General features: G+C 35.7%; 1 protein-coding gene across 3 annotated transcripts in view; it reads right to left on the bottom strand.

The window, feature by feature from the left end:
* Positions 1-15,902, bottom strand: part of KITLG (KIT ligand) — a 59,168-nt gene that overhangs the window by 16,130 nt on the left and 27,136 nt on the right. For all 3 annotated transcript variants that reach the window (XM_083821384.1, XM_083821385.1, XM_083821386.1), the window contains 4 exons: positions 15,616-15,729; positions 6,863-6,925; positions 2,277-2,456; positions 193-355 (listed from right to left, as the gene is read on the bottom strand). In XM_083821384.1, coding sequence (XP_083677510.1) covers positions 193-355; positions 2,277-2,456; positions 6,863-6,925; positions 15,616-15,729 — 520 coding nt within the window. The remainder of the gene's footprint in view (positions 1-192; positions 356-2,276; positions 2,457-6,862; positions 6,926-15,615; positions 15,730-15,902) is intronic.

Here is a 15,902-nt window from a genome sequence, read left to right as displayed (position 1 = left end):
GCATTAGCTTTACTGCCAGATATAACTCTACTTAGAACAGAAATACAAGCTTTGGTGCTGGTTGTAATTTTAACTTGCAGTAAAAAGAGACATGGAGATACAGACTCAGATCCTCAGCATCTCTGAAATTAAAGGAAAATCACCCATTTCTATCTACTTAATTTCTGTTCCCCAAAACAAGAGCCACCTTACCATTCTCTGGTGTTTCTACTGTTGAAGGCAGAATGCAGTCATTCTTATCCAATGTGTCTGCAAACTCTTTGTAGACCTCAATGGTACTATTAAAGACCTCAAAAAACTGCTCAGGAAAGAAGCGACGTTCTTCATAAAGGTGACCATTTTCTTTTATAAAATCCTAGGGTAAAATACAGAATTCATCTTGAAAGAGGGTCAGGTGAGACTCTCATTTTATACTCAACAGATGATTAAAGTATCCAAAGATGACATAAAATAGCTTAAATTTTTAACCTGCAGAAGACCAAATCTGCTGTATACAACCTTAACAAAACAAACAAGCCCTCTGATATGAGGATTTCAAATTAACCTTGCAAACAGAAATAAAATATTAATACATGGTTGTAGAAATGCCAAGGAATGAAAGGCAATCTCCCATCTCGTGCTGAAAATAAAGAGGTTTTTCTTTTTTCTTTTCTTTTCTCTCTCTCTTTTTTTTCTTCTTTTTTTTTTTTTTAATTTGAGATCACTCATTAAACAAACAAATAAACAAAATCTTGATTTCACATTACTTTGTTATGTTCTGCATGATCCTTTTAATCTGAATTCAGGAACACAACACAATCATAGCTATTGTCATAAGAGTACAGGGAACAGAATACAATAGCTAGGATACACTGTGGCTTAGAAGCAGGCTAAGATCTCTGATAATGTACCTAAAAATAAGAACAGGACTATAAACAAGGAAGCCCAATCACTTTGAGGTCTAACAGACAAGTTTGTTATGCCAGACTAAACAAAAATATTGAGGTCCATGTTAAGATTATTTATGGTTGTTTTCTTTTTTTCTTTCTACCTGACCCTGGCTTTCACAACAGCTGTTTCTTATGCCAGGAGTTCAAATTTGATCTGGGGTTGCTACTCTTTACTCCTAATAGGAATGATAAGAACATGGGATAAATGGATAAAGGGAAATTTCCTAGTTCTTGGTTCCAAAATTGTTTCCTCTTTAATGCTGAATTTCTGTGAATTACAGGGCATTTACTTCTTTTTGCATTCTGCAAAATAAAATTCCCTTTCCCCAACCATATTCCATTTGAGGGTCCTGAATCATAATGACAAGAATACAGAAAAAAAAAAAAAAAGACATAAATTGAAGATTGGACAGAATTCAATTTGGAATGGAAAGATAGGGAACATCTAATTACAGAATAGGTTCTCAGAAATATAATGGCAATATATGAAAAGGTTACAAGCTTATACCACATCAAATGACATTGGTATTTTTGTGCACTTAATTCATTCTGAATGTGAAAAAAAAAAAAAAAAAAAAAGGAAGAAGCAATTGCAACAGCTAAGGACTTCCTGGACAAAAATAAATGTAATGTATAGGGAAGATGAAATCCTAGTCCTATAAAACATGATGAATTTGGGCCATTATTTTTCAGTGAGACAACACCTTTGACTACAGAACTTTTAATTACTGATAGACTGGTTAGAGCTGGGTGAGAGATTAGAAAATTAAGTTTTCCCTATCAATTTCATCCTAGAGAATCAGACATCTCTTATGTCTGATCCATCAGATATCCAGAGATTCACGGAATCCTCCCAGCTATTGCTGGCTTACAGAAACATATGGAAATGGAGCAATATCCTCTGGTCTTTGCTGCATCTTTGTATAAAAAGTTACATTAAATCATGGTGAAGCCTTCTGAGCCTCACAAACTATGATACGTACTTTAAGAGTATATTAATAGTTTCAACCACATGATTTTTACATCACTAGGAAAATATGTAATTTAAGCTGGATGTACAAGGAAAATTTCTGCTTGTTGGAAACAGACATGAATGAATTAATTATCTTAAGGATGGTAATTTCACTACTTATATAACTGTATAAAGGTCTTTGCATATACTGTAATTTCATGTAAGTCATTTTTCTTTGAAACAGGAGATGAAAACTATCCAATATTAGCACAATGTACTCAGTGCATCTCTAAACAAAGCAGGATTTCAGACATACAGCAATAGAAATGAAAACAAATTTTAAAAAATTAAATAAAATTATCCAACATAAAAGTAGAAAATTTGCATTAGATTACCTTATTTTTATCAAAAGCTAGACATGCCATAAGATCATTAATTATCCTTGTGAGATTATTGATGATTGAATAGTTGCTTAAAACATCAGACATATCGGAAATATCAGAAAATTTCTGGAGAAGACTATGTAGACTCCTTGAAAATTCAGGCACCATCAAATGCAACCAACAGTGATTAGGCTGTCAGGGGATAAAAAGAAGACAGAGAGGTAGATTAAATGTCAGACTTTTCCCAAAACTGGTTATGCAACTCAATGTGCAAAAGATTAAATTGTTCTTTCCAATTTAAATTCTCTTGAATGTCTAAATTAAAAATCTCCTTCTTTTGTGTCAGCCAACTTTTTCTTCAGCCCTTTTGGTAAAATTTCTATTCTCACTGATACTGACATATTTATGGTTGTCTGTTTGATGCCATCCTTTCATTAAATTCTTAATGAATGCTAAGCATCAGTCTGTTGAGAATTTGAGCCTTAGGACATGTTACTATGAACCCTCTTCCATGCTTTCATTAACCTTTTTTTTTTTAAATAGCTACTGCTTTGACAATTCTCTCCAGACTTTTTTTTTTTTAAAAACCATACTCAATTTTCATTGTATCATTGTTACCCTACATGACTCAGTTAACTCCAAAGATTCTTGATTTAAATCTCTTCTGAAGAATAATTCCATAGATGTTTTGCTATGGAAATCCATGTGTGCCTTTATCGACCTCTGAACTAGTTAGCTCAGTTAACTCCTCTTAGTGTTTTCACTAAATGCCATTCCTAAGAATAGGTTCTATACCTAAAAGTCTTTCTTTTCCTGTGTTCTTGACAATAAAAGAGTTTAACACAATCTGTCATGGTATCTGCCACATCCGTGCCACTGGAATAGAGTTCAAACACTTTAACTGATTCCTGTGCAGCTAGATTGCAGATAAAGTTTATACAGCTGTCCACACGATTATAACCTGGTCATTCATTTTGCCACCTTATAGGGAGTCTTTAACTTCTTCTACTTGGATTTATGTAACAATAGTTAACTAAATAAAAAAAGCCACCCAGTTCCACTCTCCCCAGGAAAAAAAAAAAAAAAAAAAAAAAACAAAACAAGAACCAAAACCAAAACCAAAACAACAAAGAAAATAAAGAAACCACCCTAACCCAGCATGGTCAGTAGAAATGCAGGTTATGTGTTAGTCACATCGCAACATGTATATGGAAATCTCTTCCCAATAAATATTGCATTATTCACAATAAATGTTATGGAAATTTATTCCATATATGGAGCTATTTTTTCAATTGGAGAAAATGTCAAATGATCATTCAGGCCTGCCAGCTATGAAGATTTTGGCTTAGCAACCCCTAAGGAAGATGTACCCTCAGTATTACTAAAATTGTTTTGAATGTTCTGTGATTTCACAGAATCACAGAATCACAGAATGTTAGGGATTGGAAGGGACCTTGAAAGATCATCTAGTCCAATCCCCCTGTCGGAGCAGGAACACCTAAGTCATGTCACACAGGAACGTGTCCAGGCATGTTTTGAATGTCTCCAGAGAAGGAGACTCCACAACCCTCCTGGGCAGCATCCAATGAGACCATTCATTCCTCTTCCTGCAGCACAAGGGAAAATTCTGTCATTGTACCTGCTTAATCTCATTTGGGTCAATTTCTGCAATAAATCTGCATGCATATTCTTTATTCTAAAAAATGTATTTACTACTATCAATATCATTACCTGGAGACAAATGACTTTCTAAGTAACAGAGCTGTTCTGCCATGATCTGTATGTGTCTTTGATGAGGAAGAAACATCCATACTTTCAAAGACCAACCAGATCACTAGGCTTCCATGCTTAGAGAACTGAAAGGAAACACACTGTTTAGCTCCACCTTGGGTTTCTTTTTTGTGTACAACCTTCTCACACACTACTAACAAGTTTTCTGTAGTTATATCAGCAGCTTAAAAGGAATGAAACAAAATGTGCAATGGATAGTGTTTGGCTTGATTCTCTGCTTCCCTTTTCTCCTTCAAGCACTACAACAGGAGGAGAGAGGCAGAATCAAAAATCAGAGATGGTTTGTTGAAATGTACTCCATTCAAGCAGCATGCATTGTGCCATCTCCCATCAGGAGACAGAAAACAAGTTTTATTTTGCTTTGGTGTAGCTACTCTGAGCTGCAAACCTGGAAACTTTATCTGAGGTTTTGTGGATATAAATTCTACTGTGGCAGAGATGAGTAAAAGCTAATTGCTTCTAGTGTGCAAGAGGAGCATGGAGCGATTTCAGCAAGGATCCTGTTTTGCTGCTCCTGTGGTTTAGCAAGTGCATGGGAATATCTGGCTGAACTGTTTTGACCTACAAAGCTGTATTTCATGGGAGCTTTAAGCTTTCTTTTCAGTAATATCAAGACATGCATTCTCGTGCTTTCTCAATAGCTACCAAACACAGGGATGAAACTGTTAAAACTGACAAGCCTGACATTGTTTGTCAAAGAGAAACAGAGGTTTGACTCTGCTCTTTTTATGTGTGTGTAAATTTGGACTAGGAATTATATCTTGGAGTACTTACAAACCTGACTTCCTCTGTATTTGCAGGTACTCATCATTTATTTTTTTCCTTCTACATTTATCTAAAAGTTTGGAGTTTATCTCTCCTTTTGAATTTAGCCCCTGCTGCTGTCATCTTTGCCTTTTAACCTTCAGGTTAAACTACACACTTCGCTCTATTTGAGACTACTTTTAACACCACTCAAGTGCCTTGAGCTAGTGCATAATGCAACAACAATTCTGTTTAATGGATCAGGTCAGTCTGTTCCTGTTACATGCACTACACTGGCTTTCCATCTGCTTTGCATTCACTCTGCCTTCCTACCTTTAGTCATTTACATTCTAGATTTGCTACCTTGGGTACATTTCTTACTTTGTGCACGCATTTAAGATTGAAATCTATTGAGAAAAAAAAAAAAAAAAACTGCAAAGTGCTGTTTCAGTTTTTTCAAAACTGAACAAAAGGTGTTTGCCTTATGCAAAGCCCTAGGTTTCTCAGCTTGCAGGGACCTTTTAGATCCCAGAGCAAAACCTACGTATTCAGCCAGCCCTTGCTGTGGTATGTGCTGTGGTACACAACCTGAAATCCCCAGAGAGGAATTTGGCAGAGCAGGACGTGAATACCGCTGAATACTTCCTCCTGGGAAGGCATGCAGCCAAGAGCTGCACCTTCCCTCACCACTACTGAATGTCGTGTACAAGCAGAGTGAATATGGAAATCCCGGCTCTAAACTTCTCTTCTTCCTATTTAATTCTTGGCTACACATCATAAATGTAAACTGGATCTAGGTTTCTGGATGTGATGCAGCAAAATGACATTGCATTTAAACTATAGAAGAAGAAACTGCTTACTGGCAGCCAAAACTGAACCACAGAGGGAGGTAAGAGTTAAGCAGTGAGAACAACTGGGAGTCCACTGCTCAAGCTGGCTCCCTGGTCTTCTTCATCCACAACATAAACACTTCCCAAGAGAGCAGCAGAGAGAACACAGCCCAGCCCACACCGGGCAGCTGCAGTGCTTGTCCCTGAGTGGGGAGCAGAACCCAGGCTATGGCTGCTCTCTGCCAATGCTCATCACAGCAGGCATTGAAATGGTTGAATTGCAAAATGCACTGCAACCAGGGGATGGTGGCAGCTGGTCTTACTGGGTAGTGGCTGTTTTGAGCAATTAATTATTTTTTCATTAGTTTTAACTGTATTATATAGGACCTACTGTACATGACTTCCATAGAATTTGTTCTGCTGAATTTTCCTGCCAAAGGAGTAAAGTTTAAGGAATATGCATTCAGCAGAATTTCTATGTTCAACTTCTTTTTTTCTTCTCTCCATTTTTTTTCCACTGCATGCAACAACCAAGAGAGCATTTTCAACCCATCCTTTTAATAAATATTTCAAAAATTAGGGAAAAATTATTTAGTAGAACATGCAATAAGATAGTATGAAAAAGTTTTTAATACAAAAGGCTATAAAATTTTAAAGAAGGCAGAAGGTGTTTACTTAAAAGCATCATTATGTATTAAATATGGAGTTATATAGAAAGAACAATACACAGCATGTTTGAATGAAATAACCTCCTCACTTTTTGTCTGTTTGTTTAGTTACTGACACTGTTATTTGCTGAACTTGGGCTTCTCTTCATTGTCTAGTCCATTTGCTGTACTTTAACACAATTTCTACAAGCTTAAACTAGAATGATATTTTAGGATATATTCCAAAGTACAATTCATAAGAAACTACTTGTTTAAGAAAAAAAAAATAATTCAATTGGCATAATGAAATAATACCATAGTTAGGTGTATTTATTTTTTTTCCAGAGAAAATGATAAAAAATGGAATATGAAGAAATATTTTTGCAGGATTCTTGTAATTAACAAGTTTTTAAGTGACTTCAGGAACCACTAAATATTCCTGTCTTTTAAATGAATACTTGCAAAAGTGGAACAACCATCCTTCAACTGTAACTTATTAAGCCATAGGACTAGCTAAAAATATTATCACCACCACAGGTTCTAGTGGGCTGTTTTATTGGAATTATCATGAAGTGATTGTACTTACCAAGCTATCCATCTTCGGGACATATTTAAGGGTTATCATATAATCATTTGGCAGATTTCCAACCTACAATAAATAGATGATAAAAATGTTATTACCAACTACGGAAATTAAGACATTTTCCATCACATTCCATTGTTTTGTATTCAACAGAATCCATCAAATATTCAACACAGATTTGTGTAACCTACAAGCTGTAAAAACTTGCATACTGTTTCCTATAAAACTGCTACTAAATCTTATTTGCTCAGGAGAGAAGTATCTTCCCACACCTCCCTACCTTTCCCAGATCCAATCTGATCATGTTCAACACTGCCCAGAAGAACTAAAATCACTAATGCGGTGAGAAGTGATGGTCTGAGGTTATTCACTACTGCAGAAATTCCAGTGCATTTACATCTTTTAATGGTATGTCTTCAACTGTTGGGAAAATTTGTGTGGCAATTTGTATGTAACCTGAACTTCTCCAAACAGGTATGCCCAGTAGTCTTTAACTAAGCCCTTTTCCTTCAAGTAACTTTCAAGTCAAGCAGGCATTTGAACCTAACAAAATACCTGCCCACCTTATGCCCACAGAAAAACACTTAAGCACAAATTTAACTTTGAAGCTGTGCCTCCTACTAACAGTGAGCAATATAATCATATCACAGAAATGTCCTGGGGCAAAGGAAGGCTTCTGCACACATCAGCTGAACACAACTCTACCACTGTGGGCAAGTATGGGGTACTCTGAAGCAAGGACAAGGAGTGGAGGAAGAAGTCTTACTGAACTATAAAATGCAATCTCCTACAGATGGGTTCCAACACTACTCTGAGATATGCTTGATAAGCTATCATATGAGGAATGTGCTGACTGGGGATATGCTGCCACGATCCACAGTCTCTTGAAAAACCTTGTCCAAAAGGTCTACCAGTACCATGATACTTAGTGAAACAGCAAATCTATTCTCATTTGTATTGGTTAAAGGTTCAATGGATACTTCTCATCCTTATTTGAAATCCATTTAGACAAAACATGTCAAGCATATACATAATTCCCTTTTTGAAGTAGAATGTACACTTTGTTCAGCAAAGCATTTCTGCTTCTTTGGGTTAAAGATCAATCTGTCATGTCTGTTTCTGCTTCTGCTGCTATAGCAACCAGCAAAGTGATTTTTTTCTTTTTGTGCAGTTTTTAGGTAATATTTTGTTTGACACAACAGAATGTTTTATTGTTAATTAAAATTTAGTTTCAATTAAAAATTGAAACAACAATTTCAAAATGTTCAGGTTCAAGAAACGATCAAGGATAATACTTATGTCAGTCACTAGCAACTTCCAAGCATTTTTTATTTTCTTTTACACCATGGACTGAAACACAGTCCCTCAGTTCAATGACCTCTAGCTTTCTCCCACAGTAATAAAAAAACAGGTTTTATACAAATAACCATCATTAATTCGTTTCCATAGATCAATTTATTTATTTTTTTTAATTTTTATAACCACACATTCCCAAAGCAGCAGCTGCAGAAGTGCCACTAAAAATCTCTACTTCAAATTCTGTTTACCTGGAGTTTTGAGGAATTGATTCAAGATACTAAAAATAGTGAAAATTATTGCAATGCATTTGTTCTTTCTTTAGAGCATCTTGAAACTCTCTGATTTATTCTAAATTCTTATCCACACTTTTTTTCTTGCTCTAAAACCACCCTGACATTATAATACATTAATAGATAATGCAGTTTCTTTCCAGCTTCCTTTGCTTGCCTAGAGAGGTAGGATTAGCAGCACTTCAACCAGCAAAGATAATGAAGATGCTACTCTATGTGCAAAGTTTCCCCTACTCACTCTAGTGGGATTCAGTACTTAGCAATGTCAGCAAAACTACTGTTCTTTAAGAAAGGTCACTGGAAGATTAAATTTGTTCCAAATCAATGAACACTACAAGAATTGATATGCATTATGTATACAATCTACTTTACTGGCATCAGAGCCTGTCAAGCACTTTTTCGTGCATAGCTAAAAAATGTAACTGCCCAAGAGCTCTTACAGCTCCTCAAACAAAGCTGGAGAACAGAGCTCAGTCTCAGATATTTTTTTTCTTGACAGACTGTGAATCAGAAAAGATATTTTTGAACTTATTATTAAAAATGAAGATCAGTGAGGGGGGAAGGTGTCAAACACAAAGTACATGCCCTACCTCAAGACATAACAACTTGTTAAAGTTTTATTGATTGAACTCCACATGCGAGATGCTCTGCTGATGGTAAAAGATGAGAGCTTAGTCAAAGTGAGGGAGTTAAATTTGAGTACCAGTTTGACTTCCCAATTCACTCACAGCAAACAGGGTAGAGCCCCTGATGTAAGAGTGAAGAACATGTATGAACTAAAGCTGTGCATTTCAGCTGTCTTGCTTTCCTGAAATGAATCTTGATATTTTGTTGAAGGCCAACCACCAATCCAAAACTAACCACTTGCTTTTTAACTGTGGAATTATCCTTATGCAGGAATGACAGTATGGGCCAAAAAAGGGTCAAACATGGCTGTACACATGTTTTGCACCTGTGCACAAAGCCTGAAAGTATTCTGCGTACCAGCTCTGAGCAAGGTGGCTGGCTGCTGCAGTTCCCAACAAGGAACAGCACAATGGACAAAAGGGCTGTGAGCTGTCTGAGCAAAGGAGGATGAAACATGACTGTCCTTGAAACTTCCTGAGCTCTGGAACAGCCTTTCAGTTCCCTTACACAAGGCCTAAAGTACAGTGACAAATCTGGGGGGTAACAAAACACCTGCCTGCATAATCTTCCTTGTTTTATAAAAGAGTAACATTTTTTATGATAGTCTTGGAAAGTAACATGTACAACAAAAATAACCCTACACTGCAATTAAAGTGTCCACCAAATTTCTCTGATTTAGTGGTTGGTATAGTTGTAGAAATTTTATCAGGCTCTGAGAACAAAATATTCTTTCCAGACATGAAGAACAGGGAACTTAAGTCTTTAAATTCATATAAAAGCAATATTAAGTTCTATATTCCTAGGTGTAACAAAATCTCAAACTGGGGAATGTAAGATTCCTTTTGACATACAGAGGTTTGAGTATTTAATACAGCACTGTTAACATTGCATAACCCAAATATACTTTTTGAAATATGCTCATGAAAACATAGATGGGGAGATAAAAAAAGATGTAAAAGTGGTTTCAGTTCCATAAACTACTCTTTCACCACAACAGCAGAACAGAGGAGAGGTAACCTATGTCTGCAGTCAAGCGCTTTGATATGAGGGTTACTGCTCTTGGAAATTTTATGGAAACAAGCTTAAATATCACTATTTTTTATATGGAGATCAACGATAAAGTAAGTCTACAGTAAATATTACCATTTGCTGTTGTAAATGATTCCTTCTTTATTCAGAGGCACATGATGGAAAAACTTACTTTCTTTTTCCATTTCTCTCATTTCTCTCATCATCATTCCCATTTTTTTTCCCATCTTGAATACATCTGCTTCTTCCCTCTTTGCATCCTCAGCTTTTCTTTTTCTGCAGGAGCTTCCACTTTCTGTCCATCATCTCTGCAATCTACTTTACCTCATCTACTAATGAAGCAGTTAATTAAATCTTTATCATTTGGCTTAAGACAACATGTTAACGATTTCCGTTCATACTTCTTACATCCATAGCGGCAGATTATCTGCACAGGATAAAAACACTGGATCCCCTTTTTTTTTTTCTTTTTTCTTTTTTTTTTTTAACCCCTTCACTCAGTAGAGTTGGATTCATTTAAAAATAAATGTTGCAGAGTGTAAAGTACACATTTCCAGCAAAGATGCAATGTGAAAGCAAGGTGTTTGAAACAACATCTTGAACAGTCTGGTTAGTTAATGCTGAGTATTGTTTGGGCTGCCAAAATTCAGAAGAAAAAGAAAATATTTTAGAGAAGTAGATCACAGAATAAGAGGTGAATACTTTAAATATTGTTAATGAATGAACCCGTAATACGTAGGTACGCTGTATATGCGCTCCATAGCTCAGTAAAAATTCTACTTATATTTAGGCTTGATATTCATATTTAACAAACATATACACTATACACTGAACAACTGCTTAATTCTTATGCAAAATCAAAGCCACAATTACAGTAATGTAGTACCATAGCTTTATGCTGACTTACTATGCTGAAAAGAACAATGAGGACAGGTGTTTATTTACAGGTGTAATTTACCGACAGGTGTTGCAATTACAGTTTTATAATACAGAACATTTGTTCATCAAGTAATGTGTTTTCCTCCAGACACCTTCATTAAAAAAGAGGCAGCAGTTCAAATGATTAGTGATGCAGAATGAATACTCTCTAAATACCTTAATTCTCTATAGGTATGAAACTATGTTCTTTTAAAGTTCTTTCTATTTAAAAATAAAAAGATTGTTGAATTGTTCTTTTCTTCTTAAAATGATTTTATTTAGGACACCTTCTACATACTACAAAAATATATTATAAAGATTTCAATAAATGTAATCTTACAGAAAATACTACAAGCAATTTTTGTATTAATAGTCTGTTTTGGTCTTCAGTTTGTTAATATTCAGAAACCTTAATTTTATCAAATCTCTTCCTCCTTTCTGATTATAGCTTTTGCTAAGAGTCTAGTATGATGCTAGTGAAAATACAGTTTAACACCACTGAAAGCAAGTTACACCATACATCTGTCCTGAGTTTCTTATTCAACATAAAGTTGATTAAGCTAATGAACCACATTTTCAGTCACTGCACAGTGTGTCTTATTTATTCTCCACCAGCATTGGCTTAGCAGACATGCCTGATTTATATTCACAGAAAGTGTTGACTGGGGAATGTTCTTCTCATGTTCCTGGAATACAATAGTTTAACAGAACACAGCCACAAGAAACCAGGAAATATTTAGGAGATGCTACAACAAGTGTGCAAAGCTGGAATGTGTTACAACTTCACAGGCAGTGTAAATAGTGCCTTTGAAGACAAACCAAGAAGCTTGCCATTGATCATAAAACAAAAGATAAACAGCTTGAGGGAAATAAGTAGAAGATATATTGTCAGAACAGCATGATGAACAGACAGAGGGCAAAATTATAGAGGCTGAAGCCAGAAAAAGACTTTTCAGTAGACTGGATTTTAATTCACTAAAGAATCTGGAAGAAAGATGTTTTTGTATATACAGAAAGATACATAAACAATTTTTTCCTTTTATGACGGGAAAAAAAAAAAAAAGGCATTAGAAGTGAACTTAATAAGCATTTGAGAAGTGGCAAGAGCCAAAATGGACACCTTTATTATAGACCTGAATAGCTGGGGAGATAGAGTGTTATTACTTTACAGTGAGAAGAAAAAGGCCCAGGAAAGGATAACATTTGGGGGAGATGAAGAGCTCATAACCCTCCCATGTGGAAGATTCAGTCCATACAGAATCTAAGCTGATGTCTGAATGTTTGTGAGGAAGACAGGCCAACATCCTAAGATAAATGATGGTACCTGAGTATTACTGCTGAACAGTAAGTTATCTCACACAGATACTGAACTAGACACATGACTTTGAACAAAAGAGTCCAGAGAATATGCCAGTGTGGCCAAGAATAAAGCCTGTAGAAATGACTGCCATATTGCTCTCAGCAAGCATGATAAAGATCTACTAAAAGCCTTTGTATAATAACATCACAATAACTATGGGCAGTAACAGTACATACAATAATATTAGCTTCTGTGAAATCCCCAGCTCCTTCTGGGAAGCCCTACACTTTGTTCTCAGTGTGAAAGGGGAAGAAAGTGATTAAAAACACAATATTCTACTGGCATAAACTCTTTGGATCAGTGAAGAAATAGATCTATAAAGACCTATAAAGAACTCAGTCACCTATGGAGGCTATGTCTAACGCTGAAGACTTAAATCTTCAGAATATCATTTCTCAATTCAATCAGCATATTTTGTTTCAAAATGCAGATGTGGTAGAAAATATTTATAGTAATTTACAAGAGTCATAGGCCGTGCCTGAACTAAATTTTTAAGCAAACATGTTGGAGCCCATATGGTATATACTAAGGATATACTCCATATAACATTAAAAAAATCATAAATACAAAACAAATACTTCTTGAAAACCTGTTTCCAAATCTATTGCTATCCATCCATTCTGAAAACGTTTCTCTTTAATTAATCCAGATATGCTAATATAGTAAAATACAGTGCTATGCAGAAATGCTACAATTATCAGTGGTCTGCTCCAGGTATTAGAAGAACTACAGACGTTTACCCATACCAAATGTACATAGCCATGTTGAGAATGCCAGCACCTAGGCTAGAATTTTTTTTTTTTAAAGTGATTCAGGAACCATTCCACAGCGCGCACACAGTGGTTTATGTAGACACTTCCTAAGACTAATAGAAGTGGGATGGGAAGAAAAGATCATTTAGGAGTTCAGGTAGACATTGTTGCTTTCAGTGATGAAAGCTTCATGATGCAGCCATGATTTTCTGCCAAAAATTTGATAACAAATATATATCAAATATAGTTTTAACAGTATTAGGAATAACAGTGTGCTTTTCAGCTAGATAATATGGTTAGTCAGCATTCTCTGTGAGTTTCTGCTTCTCTTATAAAACTAGTCAGTCTAATTAAAACCAAGAGTTCTTGTGCTAAATTTAAGATCCTACAGTTATTTCCACACTATCTCTTCAGTTCAGGCTTTATAGAAATTATTTCTGCACAAAAAAAAAAAAAAAAATCCATGCAAATATTAATATACACAGACAAAACAGGGAAACAGAGTCTCATCAAAACATTTTCAAACACAAGTTTAAAACAAAGAGAACTCAGGTGTCTGGCGTTCAGCCTTGGCATTCTCTGCATCTGTCTGTTATTTCTGACACCCAAAATATCTTTGAAGCTTTTAGCTAACTTCACCAAAATTTTGCATTCTATAAAGAGATATGAAAGGCATATAGGTAAGTCAGGAGAACAACAGTACTGCATCTTCACTGAGGAGTGGCAGAGGTCAGCCCAGCTGCATTCTGCTCAGCCTTGGCAGCATCAGAAGGGCAGTGCAAGCCAGACAGTAGGCGGGGTTTTTCTTCCAGGACAAGCAGTGCACATGCACCAAAACATTCGGCATGTGAACTTCTTCCTTTCAGCCAGCAGCCCAAGTAAAAGGGGATATGAACCTGGTAGGAGCTCAGAACATTGCCCAGGTAGGCCTCATGCCCAGTGGCCATGGGAGGGAACTAGCAATAAAGTTGTATATGGAGAGAGGCAAGAAGGTGTGAAGGAGGGTGGGGGTATGGAAACAGCACTGCAGGGGTATTTGCAAGAACTGCAGTTGCTGGACTAGACAGGAGGAAGATGCAGGAATATGATATGGAAAAATCACAGTCAAAACAAAAAAAAAACTTGATTTTTGTAGTATTAGGTGTATGTCATAATATATCATAAAAGGAAAGTGTGATTGCTCAAGCTGCAGACAAATTTTTGTTATCTGTATTTATACATACTTGAAGTTTAAATTGTACTAAAGGGAAAGTGAAATCATGTGTTCTATGGATATATAATTGACAAAAAGTTATTGCTAACCTTGTCCCAGACAATTTCATCAGCCCTCACAGGATTTTTGTTGTTCTGTCATGCTTTCAACAGTTTTAAATCAAAGCTTAATACTCTTTCAGGAGATGAAATATTATCTTGAAAAAACATGCCAATACTTCAGACTTATGCCTAAAGGGACTAATGTGAAGCAGTAAGCATTTGAGAAGGACTATAGAGGACTCCCAGAGATTTGCACTATGTGCCAATGCATATAACAACGCCCAAAGAAAACAAGTTAAGAACATTGCACTGGCAGCAAATGCAAGGGACTCCAAATTAAGTGTCTGATAGCACAAACTCCAGTCTTGAAACTGTTTCTCCACAACACAGCCATAATTTTCAGCTGAAGACAATATGTAAGTGCAGGTATGCTTTTTAAATGTTCAGTACATAATATTTCTTAAAAACACTGGTGCTAGATCCTGTGGTACTGTAAGTCAACATAATCAATGACTTCAGTGGAGTTAAACACCAACTGACTTCACACATGAAGATGCAGTTTTTCAGGTGAATGCAGTGTTCAGCTAAGTAACAGTTAAAATGTACTTAAGTTGATTTACAGAGGCAGCTGTCAATCCTTCAGATTTAAACTTCTTGGTATGACAATGCAAGTGGAAACAGAAATATAGAATATTCTTTGTAGCCTACTCACACCTAAGATTATGAGAGTTGTTCAGTCATTATTGCTTTGATTGCCACAAAGATATTTAATATCACATTATTTTTTATATATGGCACAAGTTTCCCATAAAACTAAGGTAGAGACTTGTGTTTCATTTTCATTTTGTTTGTCATCAGTCTACTCCCTACATGTCAACAACACAAAGGCAGCAGTCTTTCATCTACATGGGAAACAGTCTGTTCCCAAAGAATGTGTGAGGAATCAAAACTTTTGACAGTTTTTATGGGAGTTTGGAGACAACAAAACACATACATATATATATTCTAAATTGGTCAAAGAAATCACCTGTTATACACACTGAAACTATTTTCCATTCTCTGCAATAAAGGTTTTGGTTTTGATCAAGTGACAGATGTTAATGGATTTTTTTTTTAAGTATTTCTCTAGTTCTAATCTAGATTTGTTAACTTTCCTTAAAAATGTAAGGCCATTATCCAGTGATTATTGTTTAACATAAAGAATAATTTAAAATAAAAGCTACTTACCAACTTTGCAATGTCATTTACATCATCTGTCACTGGATTCCCGCAGGAACTTTGGGCTTTGACAAGAGGATTAAGTAGGAGTAGTTGAAGACAAAAGCAAGTGATAATCCAAGTCTATATTTAATAAAAAAATAAAAAATGAAAAATAAAAAAGTGAGCAATCTCCAAACATGAAGTAATAAGAGACTGTAGTAATGCTTTTCATATATGAAGTCAAGATGCAACAATACTTTTCATCTTTCATGAGCATGTACTCATACTGCTGCAGTATGGCAGGGGTCCACAGA

The sequence above is a fragment of the Anser anser genome (genome assembly GCF_964211835.1).
Source record: "Anser anser genome assembly, chromosome: 1".
NCBI lineage: Eukaryota > Metazoa > Chordata > Aves > Anseriformes > Anatidae > Anser > Anser anser.
The sequence above is the reverse complement of the archived record's forward strand: the minus strand, read 5'-3'. Positions and strand labels throughout refer to the sequence as shown.